Here is an 18,714-nt window from a genome sequence, read left to right on the forward strand (position 1 = left end):
GAAAACTAAACATCTGGGGGAGTCCAGGGTGGTGGGCTTCACATGCACCCCCACACCATTTTCTTTCCCACATGGCCTGCAAACCTCCAACTTTGCCTGAAATCACGCATTTTCCCTACATTTCTGTGAAGGAGACTTCGGGAAAATGCAGGAATCCACAGAGTTCCTACCACCCAGCATTACCCTATCTGTACCGATAAAAACAAATTCTTCCCCACTTGTGTGGGTGCCTAAAGCAGAGTCAGCCTAAAAACGTATTTAAAAAAACTGCCCTTTTGGAACCTCTTTGGTTCCCCCTCAATTTATACATGTTTTATACCCTTCCTTGTAGCAGGCACTTGGCCCACCCACATAAGTGAGGTATACTTTTTATTTGGAGACCGAGGCGGAACGCTGGGTGGTAGGAAATCTGTGCTGGTGTGGTGATCCCATACAGAAATGTGAGGAAAATGTGTTTTTAAAAAATAAATAAATAAAAAAGCTCAATCTGAGGTTTGCAGGGGATTCTGGGTAAGAAAACTTTGGGGGATCCACACAAGCCACACGTCCCTGGACAGAAATGTCTAGTTTTCAGAAAACAAGGAATTGGGATTGGGTAGGGATTGTTTCACTCTTCAGGGTGGGGATGACATCTCATCTCGCCTCGCCACTGCCAACGTCCCGTTGTAAGGATAGAGTGCTTATTTGTTTAGAGTCTATTCTCCAACATTCCTAGATCCACCTACTGTGCAGTAAGGTATAAATCCTCCCAGGTCACTAAGGACAGTGTGCGTGTGACCACCTGCTAGTATCCCTACAGTCGGGAGCAGTGCCTAAGAGTGTGTAGTGTGTAGCAGTGTCCCTCTTTGGTTGCAGCCCTGCAGATAGAGGTCATCCGTTCTCCCAGTGTGGTAGAGCCTTGTCCTCAAATAGTAGGCCCTGTGAAAGATCTCTAACTGAGCCAAACAGTAGCCCATCCTTATATCTACCACTTCTGCCTGTCCCTCCAACTCCAAATGCGGACCGACAGGGCGGTTTGTTTTAAGGTGCAAGTTAGGTGGATCATGGGAACAAGCTTAGTACAATTTTCTTCGTACTAGTTTGAGAATCTTTGAAGTATACTTGTTGAATTTAAGCTTAATAGTAATCTGAGATTCTGTTGTTTTCCATTGTTATTTTTTTTTAGATGTGTTATTTGTGCCTTGATCGTTTGAATTTTATTTTATCTTATGGTAAAATCGAGGTCAAGTGTTTACATTTTCGAGATGAAGCAGCTGCTCTGGATTCCAGTAACCTATGTGCATATTGAAAATGAGATAGCATGACGGACAGGCACTGTAGCGGCTTGTTCTTCCTGCCTTAATGTTGCTTCGAAATGGCTAGTGGCTCTTTTGTGGTTCAGTGTGTGGACAAAAAAATAACAAATTATTGACTATTTCTTGGGGAATGAACGTTTACAGTATCAAGACATTCATGTCTGGAGCTTTGTTATTTTCATATCAACCTGCATTGAGTTCTGACTAAACAGCTTGAACAGTAACCATGTAGTTCATCCAATATTTAAATACCTTTAACATTGTTAATAATTATGAATGAGGGCATCATAATTGTGCTTACAGTCTTCAGCATGATGTGGACAATGGCTCTGTATGACATCTAAAAAAAAGTTCTATCATAACGGAGGCATAATAAACTTTAAGGGAAAGCTAAACCAAACAACGAGGTTTGGAGGCCACGTCTACATTTTATTAGTGATGGTGTAGCCTGTAGATAATTTGGCAAAGCATTCCTTAAGACGGGAGCACACACAGAAAAGCAGTGACCACCTGATCTTGTTATGTGAATTGTAGGCCTCTTTAGAACATGACCCCCTGAAGATTTCCGTATCCAGTAGGGTGATTTCTCACCGCAACTTTTTAACCCTATCAGTGCATGTGTCGGCCAATGGTCAACACACGCACACCCTCCCTGGTGCTGGCCACGGCCATTGGCTCACGCCAGGGAGGGATTATTTATTTTTATTTAAAAAACAAAAAAAAACCTTGGGAGACCCGGAAGAGCTTCTGTGTCTCCCCCCAGATCTGTGATGCCCGACACACCGATTTGTGACGTCAGTGCACTGTGACATCGCAGTTTGTTTTCCACATCAAAGCAGGAAGCAGAGGTAAGGCTGTTTTCTGCTCCGGTCGGAAAAATGGGCCTCAAAGGGCCTCCCCACCTTTCAGGGAGGCCTCGTTTGAAAGGGGAGATTTTCCCCTTTCAAATGAGTCCTTCCTGAAAGTTTCCTATGCATGGATCGGGCCCTGCAATCCATGCCTAGGTAAACTCACCAGACACCAGGGATACCATCTCAGTGGGAGGGGGGGAGGGAGACAGAGTTGGGGGTGTTTACCCTGGGGGATGTGATTCCCCCCCAGGGTTAAAAAAATAAAATACAATTTAAAAAATAAAATAAATTGACAGGGGATCGTCCATAAGCCAGGGCTGACCTCTCCTGGGGGGGAATTTTCTGTTTTCATTGGAAAAATATGATGTGCCTACGTAGTGTTTTGGGGAGTTTCATGTTGCTTTGCAGGCACTAGGCCTACCCACACAAGTGAGGTACCATTTTTCTCTGGAGACTTGGGAGTGTTGGATGGAAGGAAGTTTGTGGTTCCCCTCAGACTCCATAACTTTGCATTGCTGAAAGGTAGGGAAAATGTGGTATTTGACAAATGACCCCTTGCTGAATTCCGGATGTTGTCTACTTTTTCAGTTTTCCAGGATCCACCATTAGTTTCACTGCCATTTCTGTCACTAACTGGAAGGAGGGTGAAAGTACAAAAATGGTAACAAATGGGGTATGTCCCGGTAAAATGACAAAGCTGTGTTGAAAAATGTGGTTTTCTGAATCAAGTCCACCTGTTCCTGAAAGCTGTGAAGATGATGATTTTAGCACCACAACCCCTTTGTTGATCCTATTTGCAGGGGAAAAAGCAGATGCTTTCATCTACAGCACTTTTTTCCCCCCAAAAAACAAATTTTAGCTGTGTTTTGTCTAATTTCTCGGTCTTCTCCAAGGAAACAAACAAACTCTGGGTACCTTTAGAATTCCTAAGATGTTTGAAGAAAAGGACACAAATATGGCTGAGATAGGTTATGTGGACTAAAGGTTATAGGGGCCTAAGCGCAAGGTACCCCAAATAGCCAAAAAGAGCTCAGCACTGGGGGGGAAACTGCCCAGCAATTACGGGGCTAATGAAGCTAATGGCCACACCGTATAAGGGCTTGTTAACAAGGCAAAGCATTCAGGATGGTGAAGAATACAACAGAATGGATTCCTCAAGCGTTAGTCAAATACTATTTATTTTCATCCCTACATTTCCGTCGTAGAATGACCCCTATTTGTTTTAACCAGTCTGCACCTGCTGAATACATTTTCTAAACTTTACAGTAAGTATGAGCGCCAATAATACCTATAATTATTTTATTGAAAATGTCCCTGGCCAAGAAGCTGCTGTACAGTTGTTGGTGTTACAAAACTTTACTCACACACCAGGTACCCAGGATTAGGCATTAAAAAAAGCTGGTACTTAATTGCACTCATATAAATAAGCACATTATATTAATTAAAATTTGTAAAATAACTCTAAGCTTTCGGACTTCCACAATCTGGTGTCGGTTACGATCACTCTAAAATATTTTGGGCATATTTTAGACAGATTGAAGATTCACAGTCCATATATAGAGCAACACATTTAAGAATACATTGATCTAAGGTTACTTGGATAGGAAATGACGATCATGGTTTTCTGCTGTATTCACAGATAGTTCCAGTAAGAAAAGTGTCAGTAAGAGCCAAATTCACCATGTTTTAAGACATCTTTGAGTGTCAAATGCCAGTCTTAAACAGAAATATTTTGCAACATGTTGCACCTCAAAAAATCTGTTTTATGAGAAGGCAAGTCATTTTGTGAAAGAATGTCAAAGTGCTCAGTTTAGTTGAACAACAGTACATTAATTGAATAATACATGGTGGACATTACAAACAAATTGATAATATTTAGAGTCTTCAGTCTGCTTCGGGGTACTGCTAGTAACTCAGCTGTGAATTTGCTTTTGTGTTGATCCATAAAAATGCCCTCTTTCAGCACTGCCAACCACTGCTCTCCAAAGGCTCCACACTGGACCCTAATCGTCATCAATGATTTCATACTAACCACTGATTATCTACCCTAGTTGATTGCGTGACTATATCCCTATCCCAGTTATGTTAGATTTTAACCTGTGTTGAACTCTTGACCAACATAAAAAGGAGATTGTGTGGTTTTGGGATGCTAAAATGATTGATGTTAATGCTCTAGCAAGTGAAGCTCACATAAATATTTAATCTGTTGGAACACATTTTTGCTAAGGCCAAGTGCATATGTTACCAAATCGTGTTGTTCTGGAGTTTTAGGCAGCATTTTCAAGACCTAAAGTCCTTCATCCAGGCCCTTTTTTTGTTTCTATACCCTGGATAATGGGAATTTGATTCTCACTAGACTACCAGAAGGTCACCTCAGACAGCCAAACCCCCCCCAACCTCAACCCCTACCCCACCTTCCTTTGAGCTGTGCTCAGCGAGACCTTTGCATTGTTCCTGGTTGCAACGCGTTTTACCACTTTACTCCTATTTTTATAACTATACCTTGAATTCCCATTGATACAATTGCACAATTTAAGATGACCTGCATCAGTCAGCGTTTTAGATAGGTCCTCACCTGCTATTAGGCTTTTGGAATTGACAGTCTTTGGAGTCCATCAAGATCTGTGGAATTCCTTTGCCATGAGCCTCCTACTTTCAAAAAAAGAGTTCTGTATAAAGCAGTCCTTCTCTGACAGCAAGATGCCAACGCCTGTTTAAGAACTTTTAAAAGGAAGCCTTCAATCCTCAGATATATTTTGACTGACAACTTTATGTACTCCTCCAGAATCCAAGCCTTATCTGTCACTTAACAGTAGATTGGACCCTTAAGATACTTGATATACTTCACTCCCAGCTGTCTCAAGCTATTGGGCTGCTCTCTTCTGGAGCAGCTGCTTCTTGGGTTACACTCATTGACTTCTGGTTTTTCTCAATTTCTTCCTTTTCATCCTCATATGCCTACAGCTGCCCTGCTGTCTTCATTAAGTTATTAGTATTTTTTTGTGGCTCTGGTTATTGGTTGTAATTCGTTTTATCCTTTTGCACCATGTATGTAATGATCATGTCTATTTCTTCTGTAACTTATTTCTTTTCCTCTGTAAAGCGCTCTTATGACATTGGGCTAAGTCCATGTTGCATTAGCCTGTACAAGTTTATTTCAGTAGACATTTTTACACTTCTTTTTTTTCATACAGTAAAGGACCTCCCGTTACCCAGATTTGTTGTTTCAAAGAATGACCAGGAATCCAGACACATGTATTCTTCGGATTCTGATAGCCAAACCTCCTACTCTGGTGTTATTCCACCTCCACCCGGGAGAATACAGCCAAAAAAAGGTTCTGTAAGCCATGAGATTATTCAACAACGTGCATCAGCTGACCAGCAGGTAACTCTAGAAGGCCTAATCTGTTTTTTTTCTTTTTTCTTTTGAGAAAGGTATTTTTTTCCCGTTTTGTATGTGTTGAATGTCAACCGTTAAATGCTAGGTTTGTTGTCTCCTTAGTGAGAGGAGGTGAAAGGAAAGGGACATGAAAAAGAAAAAGATTGAGCCGCACTAAACAAGGACGTGAGCAAAATACGATAAGCAATCCATTTGTATCTATCAGGGTTATTATTTCTTCGACTTTATTTTAGTGTTTTCATTCCACATGTGTCTCCCGTGCTTTGGGTTTAAGGTGTGCTTATTGACAATATGCTTGACTGTAGGCAAGTATATAAAGTCGGGTCAAAGCCTTCTTGTATGTTATATGGCTGAGGACAAAGTTGACTATGAAAAACGTGTACCGTTTTCTTTTGACCCATCTGGTACTAGTAGATGCCATGTATTTTTAAACGAGGGCCTTCATATATTTAATGTCCTGTGATGACACAAACACATTTGATTAACTTTGAGTGCATGCTACACTGTTGTCACCGTGGCTTCCATTTGCATTAATTGAACCAGTGATTTAATTAACTGTTTTTTTGTATTTTAAGTAATTTGCGTCATCTGACAACACCAGTACCATTGTAGAAATGTAACACGTTTGTATTTGTATTCTCCCTCCCTCCCGCTAAGAGGCATTTTTCAGAGCTCCGCCGGCAGCCCCCCAGTCTCTTTAGGTAGCTCACTGCCATTCATTTTCACTGACTTGACAGTACTAGGATTTGCTCGACCTTTGCTAGTGCCAGCGTTTAGCTCCTTAATCGCCGACGCTCACCCTAGAGATTCCTATCTCATGGATAACTTTCCGTGCCTTTGTTGTGGATGCTTGGAGCAAGCTGTGCCCCTTCCAGGCTACACGCCGATGATAATGATTTTTTTGTTTTTATTCTGTTTTATTGGGACAATTAAATTGAAAGTTATTATTTGTTAGTTCATTCCTTTTAAATACTTTCCCCAATAGTTACACTTAAACATTCTTAATTGCACAGTATGTACACTCCAGACTCAAAACTATAAACCTGCCTACACTTTGTGGTGAAACGATTCATGACATGAAATGCTACAACATTACCAAGTTTTAATAACACGAATAGAAACAGATTAATTGAAATAAGAAAGTGTTTATCTCTCGTTTTGCTTCTCCCCATTTACAACGTAATGTTATTTTTAAGTGTTCCTTCAGCACACACAATCCAAAACCTTTTCTGTAGTGCTCCGTTACTCGGTGTGTAGCAGCAGCAGCAGCAGCAGCACTGTAAAATGGATAAATGTACACATTTGATTTGACGATTGCAGTCATCGTGGTTTATAGAACGCTTGTAATTCTGACGAATAAAATAGCAAATTAGTCATATTTTGTTTGGAAAACGCATTTTTATTCTAATTTCATTTTTTTTTTTTTTTTTTTTTAGTGTGAGCGTCCCAATACAACACAGCAACAATAGAATAAGGCACAGTAGTTTCCTGACACTTCCCCCCCCCCCAAATTCATCACAGTTTTCATTGTTGTCTAAGGAATAGACTTATTTTTAATATCTCTTTATTATCATCAATCTAGCATATAAAATCGTCAACAGTCAGTGAATCGTATACAGGTATGTTGCATAGTATACATTAGCAAGCAAATATGCAAGAATTTCATATAAACATAGTTTATGAAATTAACCTCCCACTCACCCCTCCTCAATCCACTTCCCATCCCTCCCACCCCAACCCGTGACTTCTAATTGCAAATGATAGCGTGGGCAATTTGTGTGGGAAATAGAGAGTCGCCGATCTTTCTGGCAAATACAATAGTCGTGTTAGGCTCTAAACTACTCTATTCATAAACTAACTAAGCATTCTTAGTTCAGTCAGGTTTTTCAGTAAGGTGAGACACCAGAGAGATGATGTGGCTGTAGTGGGGCTCTCAAGGGGAACATGTATAATTTTTAATTACAGGAGCAAATGTCTCGGCCAAAGAATCTCAGTCCTGGGCGATGGGGTGCTTATGTAAACCTACTGTGCCTCATTTATGTAGCTGGACACTTTTGGATGTCAAACAGGGGGTGATCGTCTTGCCCCAGGACTGTAATGTCAGTGGTGTGGGTTTTTTCCATCACATTGTAATGTGATGTCTTGCTAATAATGGGGGTCAGTTTGAGAAATATAGTCAAGGCTCTGTCTGTGGGCGGGGAAAAATGCCCAGCACGAGCACCTCTAAGGAATTGGCTGCACAGTGCCCTATACCTTGGTGGAGTAAGGCAGTGATTCCATTCCCGTAAGCCATCAGCAGCCCACGTGACCACAGCATGTGGGGGAGGGTTGCGTCAGGGGAAGCAATTGCAAGGGACAGTGAAGACTCCAGGTAGATCTTGGAGATGTGATGGGAGGGAGGTAAGAAAAGGCCCTATCACAATATTGATTGAATATACTTAAAGCCTGAATTGTGAGACCTCATGAAGGTATGATGAAATGTGCCACCATTCTGAATCATGCAGTGGGAAGGCTATGTCATCTTCCCATTTCTTTTGAAGGGGAGTTCTGGCCCGGTCCCCATGTTGGAGGTGAACTTGGTATAGCCAGTGAACCAGGTGTGTGCCATCGCCTAGCATGTAAAGCATTTGTATAAATCCGTTGTTGGCCAATTCTTTATCTTTGACCGAGAATGCTGTTCTCAGCAGTCGTTTGATTTGCGCGATAGTGAGGAAGTGGCCAGGAGGGATCACACAGTCCATCTGGAGCATATTGAATGTTCATAAATCACCAGTGGAGATTAAATCAGAAAGGGTGATCAATCTAAATGAGACATGGGAAAGGTGCAACTGAAGGCCATTGTGCTTGCAGTCGGAATTGCAGGGCCATAGAGAGATCTGTGCTTGTGGAGGGCTTTTGCGGTAGAAGGCAATACAACGGTATGGAGGGCAGGAGAGGGACCCTAGGGAAAGGGCCTTTGGTGACAAGATTATGGTATGGATATGTGGACGCATTTTCTTCCTTTGCAGGAATCAAATGCTCATCAGTGTCAACAGATCTTTGGACCCTCTGAGTCTCAAACAATTTGGACACCATGACCAATATGTCCACAGAAGAAAAAAAATCAATCTGGAATAAAGTTAAGATTTATAACAACCACAAGCTCAAAGGCATGAAGACAGTGCGTAAAACCAAGTTATAAATGTACATAATCACCAAGGGTTGCCCAAGGCAATAGAATAGAGCAGGTGAACTAACATGAGTAAGAATAAGCATTCTAGAAGAATAAGACATAACATCAATAAAAATATCGAAGACACAGAGATTAAACTCTGATCAGAATTAACAATCATTAATCCATTAAAACTTTAGTGGAGTCAGTAATCTTTGGCTGGGCACAGGTCAACCCTACAGCTTACCAAGTCAGGGAAATACATGTATGGGGGGGATAAACATGTGGGCAAAATACTAAAAGTACAAAAAGGTCAAAAATAATTTGGAAAAAAGATAATCTCAGGCTGCATGTTACTAAATTAGGCAGAAGATAAGTAAAAATAGAAAGTGTCAGCATATCAGAAGCTTAGTTACGAGTCTTCTGAACGGGCAATTAAAAGGATTACTAAATTTGGAAAGGGCATATCAAAGGGCAGAGAGGAAAATGCATTTCCAAGGGATACAGCTTTCAGGGAATCTTTATCAGCAACACATCAAATCAGCAAGGCATGTGAACAACCTCTGCAAGCTGCAAAGGTCTGCTCAGGACTCCTCAAGACTGACTAAAGTTTGAATGTCCATCAGTATTTCAAATTACACAAATGAATTTGATTCGCCAAAGGTTCATAAATAAGCATCAACCAATGAGGGATAATTGAAAGACTCCAAATTGACAGTCGTATTTCTTCCCAGGTCTCTCATGGGTACATCCCTCTTCCTTGTGACTCCAACCAGGTTTGAAACAAATGTATATGAATGCAGTCCATGTTCCTGCACTGTAATGTTTTCAAGGACAAAATAATGCATCCTTCCAAGTTTAAACAGTGGGATCCATTGCAAGAGGACTTTGTTCTCATGGCACCAAAATCTGAAAGAAAACTATTATGAAAGAATTATAATTCACCACTTTTACATGACTGAAAAAAGCAGGTTCTGCAAGCCTCACTTATGCTAACACAAGGAAGAAATATGAAATGCATTTAATTAATGTTTTAGTAAAAGATATATGCAAACTTATAAATTCATCATTAATATTTCATCAATATGGGTAATACATTCCATATAACTGTAAACGCTTTGTTACTGCATTTCATTAGGTACAACAGAAAAGTGCATTTGTCTCACTTTGCACATATTTTTAAACTTATTAGTCTTTTACTAATAATTCAGTGCGTGTCAGTGCAACTTTCTATGTTAGTTTTTCAACTCTTTTACTTTCATAAACTTAAACTTGGCACATCCTGATAACTTTTGTGACACAAGGGACAGCACTAAATTTTAAGCTCTATCACTATCAGACCCAAGCTCTGCTGCTCGACAGGCAGATAGGTCTCGGTGAGAGAGAGAGTCTGCCATTGAAGTTGAGCCACAAGATAATATTGTTCAAAATATGGGAGCCGTAGGCCTCATACAACAGTTGGGAGTTTAAGAGTGCCATAGCAGGATTTGCACCATTTAAGTCCAGATATTCCTTCAAAGGATGCCAAAAGAAATTAGCTATGGGGTGAGGACTAATTGGGCATCTCAAACGTAGAGGATTATATCATCAGCATATAGTGATTTGTCATGGAGAGTCTTCCTAAGGGGTATATCCCAGTGTGCACCCTGTTGTCGCAATTGGTTTGCCAGTGGCTCCATTGCCATTGTAAAAAGCGGTGACGAGAGGGGGGCATCCTTGTTGGTTGCCTTTACCCATGGGAAAGGATCATGAAATGCATTGCCATGCCTTGACCCTAGCAGTTGAGGCTGCATATATAAGGCAAATTCAATTACACCGGTTAGGGCCAGTGGCAATCCCTTTCAGGACTTCAAGCATCTAGTTGTATCTGAGGGAGTCATAGACTTTCTCTAGGTCTAGGGCGATGCACACTGCTCCCGAAGTGATTCAAGGAACTTGCAATGACATCCTAAAGCGTTCGTAAGTTATGCGAGGTGCTACAGACTGGAATTAAGTAGTCTGTTGGTTAGTAATTTAGTAAGGATCTTAAAGTTGTAGTTTAGGATCAACAGTGGATGGTAGGAGGACAATTCTGTTGTAACTTTTTTTAGAGTTTAAGCATCTTAGAGCTATTGGCTTAATTCAAGAAATCTGGGAAGTTTCTCCTCTCCAAGGAGGTGGCATAGAGCCGAAGTAGCTTTGGTGCCAACTGTGGATCAAAGAGAATTCAGATAGAATTTATCCCTATCTAGAGACTTCACTTGTGGTATGTTGAATTTAGATGGAATTCCATCCGTACCCAGAGACTTCACTTGTGGTATGTCATGTAAAACCTCTTTGACTTCTTGAAGTGACAATGGAAGGTTGAGGTCTTCCTTAGCTTTATGGTGACAGCCCAAATAATGGTAGATGGTTGAGGAAATCAACCATCATCCCACGGATAGAACTTTCCGGTGGTGTATAGAGCATCTCATAATAGGTGTGGAATGCATCATTAATGGTTGACTGGGAAGTTAGTATTTCCCCTGAGGGTTGAGACCGTCTGTGTGGAGTAGAGCCTTGTGACCTCGGTCTGGCAAGGTGGGCTAAGAGTCTACCCGCTCTATTACCCTCATTATGGGCTCAGGCACAAAAGCACTGCAATCAAAGCAGCAGAGCTTTTCTATGGTGTCAAAGAGGTAAAATTTGGGGTGCAATGTCCACTGCTCTTTTAGGGTGGGACGGTAACAGCTGTCGAGTGAACGTAGTGAGGTTTCTAGGTGCGTAAACTCGTCTGCTAATACCCTTCACACCCAGACCTTTGATTTCATACAAAATCCATGAGTGACCACTTTAAAGGCTTCCCATTCCGTCAAGGGGGATGCGGCAGTACCCTAATTGTCCTAGGGATTGGTGAAATGCATCGTCAAGTCGGATTCAGTTCTGAACGCTGTGCCCAGGTTTATTCAGCCAGATAGGGTTATGATCTAACAACGTTGTGGCATGATGAGCAATATTCGCTACCCATGAATGGATGTCAGGGATACTTAAAAACCTATCTATTCTGGAGTAACTGTTGTTAACCAGGGAATAATAGGTGTAAACTCTCCAGGGATGGAACCTAATTTGTAAAAAGTAGTCCAATTGCCATCCGTTGAGCCATCCCGAGAGAGGCTTGGTTATCAGGAGGGCCGGGCACTAAGGGAGTGGAGGTACAGAGTGATCCATAGACTTACTTAACACACAATTAGTCTCCTCCCAGCACCCAAGAAATCCCAACCCAATCAGGCAAACAATCTGATAAAGCAAACCAGAAAATATTTTGGGCAAAATGTGGGGTGTAAATGCCTCCAACTACCACAGTCATTCAGTCGTCCCTAAAGTAACACAGTGGCATCCACATCTATCCGGTTTCAACCTCAAACGGAACCCTAGCTTTGTTAAAGAGCACCATCCCTGTGGCATATGCAGAAAAGTGAGTCCCGAAGCCTTGGTCTCACCATATATTGCAGAAGTTGGAGCTCCCAGCGGCTAGTAAGTGAGTTTCTTATAGTGTAGCTATATGTACTTTCCATCAGGCCAAGGCGGAGTGGATTTTGTGGCTTTCATAGGGTGATTTCATCCCCCTGACATTCCATGTCAGTAATTTTAACTAACTTGCGAAAGATATGTGATCGAGTCTAGAAGCCATATGGTGAGTGCCAACCTGACTAAAGTGGTATCAATGCAATTGAAACAGTCTGTCTCGACAGAATATTTCCGACAACTTAAACGTGTATACTAATTTTGTAAGAGGAGCCCCCAAAAATACAAATGTCTCAACAACAACCAAGGGTCGAAGCTCAACAGAGAACCCTAGAAAGTTAAGTCCATTGGCTAGTACTAAACAGAGGAACAGCCGGTAGGTCCACAGGCCCTCTTAAAAGCCAAATAAAGGTGCATACTGGATAGCTGTTTTAGTCACTGTGATATTCATATGGCAGGGTGTTGTTGGGTAGAGAAAAGGAGCGAGTCTCTCAGGGGCCCAGGTAGTCGTTATCCTTGAGGTAGCAAAGCACAGAGATTGGCTCCGCAGGAGAGGGGGGTTAAGGGCTCTCTAATCTAACAATACGCCTTAAGTGTATAGGCTCTGAAGGTCAGCAAATGATGGGAGCCTGAGCACATCGTCAGTCATTAGCTCTTAATCACAGGGGTATCCAGCATATCCAAGTTGAGCGCTCCTGAGGAGGCATCCTCACAGGAAGTGCTGGAATCTGAGACAGACAGACAGGGTGTTGCGGAGTTCTGTAGCAATGCCAACCCATCAGTCGTACTCTGTTGCTCTTGCTGGGCTTGTGGTGATGGTGTGGGAGGGAGGTACCCTGAGGCTTTGGCTCTGAGGGAGCTATCTCCGAACTCTCACTGAGACATTATTGACAGTAGGGTCCTGAGATGTTTAGATCGGGGGATAGGGTGGCGATTGACCCTCCAGAGCTTCCAGCTAGTCCCAGACTCATTCAGAATCCATGAAAAAATTAGCTTGCTGGTCAGCTGTGACCCGCAGTATAGCAAGAAAGAGTAAATACGTATTATAGCCAAGGAAGCATAGTCTCTTTTTGACCTGCATGAAAGAGGAGCGTTTACACTGGCCAGAGGGAGCATAGTCAGCGAAGATCATAACTTTCGCATCATCAACTCTGATTTGATCCTTCTTTTGAGCCTCCTATAGTATTAGGTCTTGGTCTTTTAAAATTGGGTAGTCTCGCAAGGAAGATCCTCAGGGGCACCCCCAGCAGCGAGCGGGACCCTTTGACTCTCAACTACAAAACATAATGCCAAAGAAGCTGGGGTTGTCGGTCTCCGCAGCCGATCCTCTATGAAACTGGCACCCTCCATGCAGCCAGTAATACAAGCATTGATGCAGCAGGACCTCCACCATACATCTTCAAGTCTATCCTCTAAAATCTTCAGTCGCTGCATCACATTTGGATGATGTTGTGATAGATCTTGGGTGCGAGGATCAACAATTGTTGATGTGGTTGCAGTCACTTTTTATCAGTTTTGATCGATTCTCTCAGAGTGAAGTAAATAGTTAAAACATCTCCTTTGTCCTCCAGTGCAGTTCAGAAGTCCGTGATCGCCGTCTGGTTGTGGTGAATGGTCCTTCTCATGTGAAGGATCTGAGGAAGCCATGGTTGCCATGGCCTTTGATTCTGGCTGTTTGCTGCTGTGCATGCTTTGGGGACTGTGTGTTGTGCTCATGTGAGGTGGGAGTCTCTAAGTGATGGGTGTGTGGTGTAAAGAATATAGTCCTGTGGTGGAGTGAAGCCTGTAATGGGTGTGGCTCTGACACCAGACCTGCCTAGTACCACGCTAATGCTCAGGGGTATATTAGGGGCACAAGCAGTCAGTTGGATCCTTTGAGTGATGGGGTCGACATTAGGCAGCAATGTGATGGGGGTATTATTGTAAGGAATGCAGCAAAGTCTCAATGAAAGGGCAGTTAAATCTGCAGATCACGAAGGAGTCTAATGTAGTCTGTGCCTACATGCAAACTGCCTGATTCCATGGTGGGTCCTCCTACCTGAACAGTTTGGGGCCTCGGGTCACACCCACGGAGGTGATCTGGACTTTCTAGGGGGGTCAGCGGGTCCTCTCTGATGAGGGAATCACAGAATCGAGCAGGCTGTTTCCCCGATCACCACTGAGCTACGATTGCCATGCTCGTCCTCAGCCCGTCTCTAAGGAATAGATGTCGTTCTTAACACTGAAAGTTGCACCGGTTTGTACAATGAGACGTGGAAAGGTCTTTTTTCATTGTAAGATGTTGAGTAAAATAAGTAAGCCATTGATTTGTGCATGCACTTTTAATCCTATCATCTTTAGGCCCTTGAAACAGTTGGTGCTGTTGAAGCTTGCTGGATGTAACATATGTGGGTCTGACACGCTTCATACATTGTCAACCTATTACGAAGGAGAGTAGAGTTCAGGTTCCATGCCTGTTTAATACCTGGCCTCCTTATTGTCGCTGCCAACCAGAGTGACAATTGTGCTAAGTTTGTGATTCAGAAGATAACATTTCAACCTAAAGCTACTGTTGTGTACTATGGAACACTTTCTGAGACATGCAGAAAGAAATAGCATGAGTGCAGCGCTTGATGTGCTGCAAAGGAAAGTGAGCATTAGAAATTATTTTAATTTAATTCAGTTTATAAAACACTTTATACCATATCAATAAACAACAGTTATGTAACAGTACATTAAACAGTTTATAATGAAAATATAAAGGCCAAATATGAATAAGAAAAGTCAAGACCAAGAAAATATTTTTGTGAAAAAAATGGAAACTGTCTAACCAGGTTAACATTGAAAGGCAGAATAGTCCAAAGTGTGGGAGCAAAGACGATAAGTGGAATAGAAAGGTGATTAGCCACAGAATAACAGTGGATGGAAGACACCAAGAAACACAGCAAAGAGTCCTTGAAGGTGTCAGTGATTAGAGCACACTTAAATACAATACAGAAATAACACAATTTGAGGAAGGTCAACTTAGAGATGCAAGAGCAGTTGAACTCATGAGAAGGGTGAGAAGTTTGAAGCTACGGAGTGTAGTGTTGAATTGGATTGGCATTAATGCAGACCTTAGACTGGTAGACCAATAAGCAGAAATTAGGAATAGATGAGAGAAAATTAGAAACTGTATTAGAAATGTAGTATTATTTTAAAAAGCCAGATTTTTCTAGATGTTCAATTGCTTTATGCACTGTGGAAGCAAGGAAGCATGTGGTTGGAACTGAAGGATCATAAATGGCTCACAAAAGTGGGGCAATTTGACCAGGTCTCATGATGGCTGAGAATTCCAGCTGCTTCTCAGAGTCCAGTGTTTTTTTACCAGTATGCACCTCACCCTTGTGCCACGTTGTTGCTGAGGTCAGTGACTGACAACAGTAAGGTAGTGTGCCTATGAGTATTCTAGCATTTTCTAACCTCTGAGTGTGCTGTGGTTGTGGCCAGTCTGGTCTTCATTTGACCTGCTTTGTATGCTGTGCATGAGTAACTTCAGATATTGCGGTAGCCCTGGCCTATTTGAATTTCCGCAAGGTAAGCACCTGCTGAGCCTGAAACACTAAGTAAGCTCAGCTTATGACACATGCCCGAAGGTGATGGGCTAGTGAAGGTAGAGCAGATACCTTTGGAGAGTTTGGAGAGTACTACTGTGATGTCTACTATGTGTAAGAAGAGGAGGTCAATTTTAAATCTCTTGCTTCATAATCTAAACATGACCCGAATGAGCCAAATGTTGTGATCCCTGAGGGGAATGAAACGGGAAGCCGACCTTACTCCTCTTGAGATCAGCAGTGCGCTCTATTTGTCAGAAAATACTAGTACGATAAAATGATAGAGGCCGTAGTGAGGAAAATATAACACTGGAGAACCTCCTTGGCTGTGTGCTGGCTTTAAAACAGATGTAGAGAAAACAGTGACCACAGTACAGACAGTGAAGACCCTGATAACTGAAGCTAAAGCACAGGTGAAAGAATTTGACCACTTCATACACCTTGCCATTGAATCCATGTTGCAGCAGGATATAAAGGTAGAACTACTGGAAAATGTAAGGCACTGCGGCTGTAATCATGGGATGGGTGTTCCTGACTACCCTTTTGATTAGATGGGAAAGGTGATTGGTGAATTAATGGGTCTGCATGATTAGACTAAAAGCGACAGAAAAATTGAAATACTTGTGGGAGGACAGTGACGGTGCACTCTGCAGATTGGAGGGAGAAGTTATTGCAGGCAGCTAATAAAGTAGATATCAGAATAATTACAGGTGGGTTATTAGAAGCCAATAAAACTCAGAGTGAGTTTTAGGGGGAATTAAGACATGTTCACACCGGCAAACTAGTATTTGTAGACGGTTTAAAATTGCAGGCCAAGTGACTCGAGTTTCAAAATGGTTTGCTTCCTTTGGGTGTGCCTCTGGGGTGTTAGACTGGTAGAGGGTTTGCACTGTATAGCAGAGTGGATCGCCTCTATGCGGCAGTTAGTTGTGGAGTACGAGCTGGATGTAGCCCCTTTCATTGAAGTTGGATCATGCTCCTTTCTTTTGTTTTAGCTTCCAGATGAGTAGCTGGTTTTGTGATTATGATGTGAGGTACAGCGTAATGTAATGACCACTTGAAATGTGTATATGTATTTTCCTCTGAATTGGTCTTGGAAAAGATGGTGTTGATAAATGGGTTGCACCCTTTACCATACAGATTTATCGTGAACATGTTTAGATGAAAAAATGGCTCCCAACATACAGGTTGAAGAGCAAAGGGGAAGCATGAAGGAGAACAAACAAGGTCAGATGGAGGACTGGCATGAGGGAGGGATCATATAGGAATTAAACTTCATTACAGTTGAGATAAATGTGTTGTGACATCCCAAGTTGTATTGCAATGATGCATGCAATTGAAAAAAGTGCAATTATATGGGAATCCCATACTTTAAGATAGTGAGGAAAGACACTGGAATAGCATGAATAGAGAACAAGTGGTAGAACCAAGGTCAGACTATTCAGGAACTCTGAAGTGCAAAAAGGAGAGCTTGTAGATTAGAAACTGACTAGACAGTCCCATGTGGGTTGTATGATGAAATGTTGCATACAAAAATGTCATCAAAAAATATATTGAACACAAATATCGACTACAAATGTATGAAAGACTGCAATGTCGTCATACAATAGGTAAGTATATTGAATATTGCGCACTAAACAATATATGATTTTTTTAAATGTGTTTATTTATAAACTTTTAAACTGTTACTTTTAAGAAAGTATAGTTATATCAGAAATGCATACAAAAATTATATAACTTACAAACATAAAATAAAAAGTATATAGTTAAAGTAAATGCAAGAATTAAACAATGTGTAAATAAATGCAATTGTAAATTAAACATGAACAAGACAAAAATACTACTAATAATTATACCATATATAACTTTAACTATTGACATTAGCTATCAAAAATGATAAAAAAACACTAACAATAATAAAATAAAAATTCATACAAAACAATGCTTCACAAAATATAATAAAGTATAATTAAAGTAACTTCAAAAGTTAACTCACAAAATTATGTTAATACAATTATAAAACAAAATAATAATGACTTGGAGATGTGACAAATGACAGGGACTTGGACGGGTCAAGTTCACTACTCCCACTCTAACCTGACCTACAGTAGGGAACGTGTTGAACTTTGGAGGGGTCAGATTTTCTATTTGCACTTTAACCTATACAGCAGTAAAGAAAGTGTTGGATTTTAAAGAGGTCAGATTTACTATGCCTACTTCAGCGTAAGTGTTGGATTTTGAAGCGGCCAGATTTACTATTCCCACTCCGAAATTACAAAAAAGTGTATATAATATATTGCCACAAAAAATATAATTATATAATTTACATTAATAATTATAAGCACAAAATTAACAAAGTATTTCATCAAACCATTTTATATCAGTTACAAACATTAAAAAAATACACCACACTAGTTCCCTAAAATTCCATCACCCGTAAAACGAATTAAGACAACCACTAGGTAGAAATATTTAACACATCACTGTATGTAAAAAAAAACTAATATCATAACATTATTTGTATAAAAAAAAGTAATATAATTGCTATCCAAACTATTAAAAACACATTTACAATTTACAATATCAATTATCTAATTAAACAATCAACAATTAAAAAAAAACATATCCTTTTTGAAACTGTGAAATGGTAAAAAAATGAAGAACACAATTAAATTCTATAAAAAAGTAACCAATGAAAAACAGATATTTAAAATACTTCACTCTCTATTCCCCTACAAACCCAACAACCAGCCTTAAAAAATAAATTAAATAAATTAAGAACTGTTAAATATATTATCAAACTAAAAAAAAACTATACTTGTACTTAACATACAAATAATAATTCAGGACACAATAACTAGTACCACGCAAAATTAATTAAAACAATATTATGTACATTTATATTTTAAAAACATACAGAATGCTATTTTTTATTCTTACCTTCAGTATTCTGTACCCCAAA

The 18,714-nt window shown here is 40.7% G+C and overlaps 1 protein-coding gene across 6 annotated transcripts in view; it reads left to right on the forward strand.

The window, feature by feature from the left end:
* REPS1 (RALBP1 associated Eps domain containing 1) overlaps window positions 1–18,714 on the forward strand; it is a 748,137-nt gene that overhangs the window by 154,589 nt on the left and 574,834 nt on the right. For all 6 annotated transcript variants that reach the window (XM_069234311.1, XM_069234314.1, XM_069234310.1 and 3 more), the window contains exon 3: window positions 5,341–5,531. In XM_069234311.1, coding sequence (XP_069090412.1) covers window positions 5,341–5,531 — 191 coding nt within the window. The remainder of the gene's footprint in view (window positions 1–5,340; window positions 5,532–18,714) is intronic.

Source organism: Pleurodeles waltl, chromosome 5 (genome assembly GCF_031143425.1).
Source record: "Pleurodeles waltl isolate 20211129_DDA chromosome 5, aPleWal1.hap1.20221129, whole genome shotgun sequence".
NCBI classification, from domain to species: Eukaryota; Metazoa; Chordata; class Amphibia; order Caudata; family Salamandridae; genus Pleurodeles; species Pleurodeles waltl.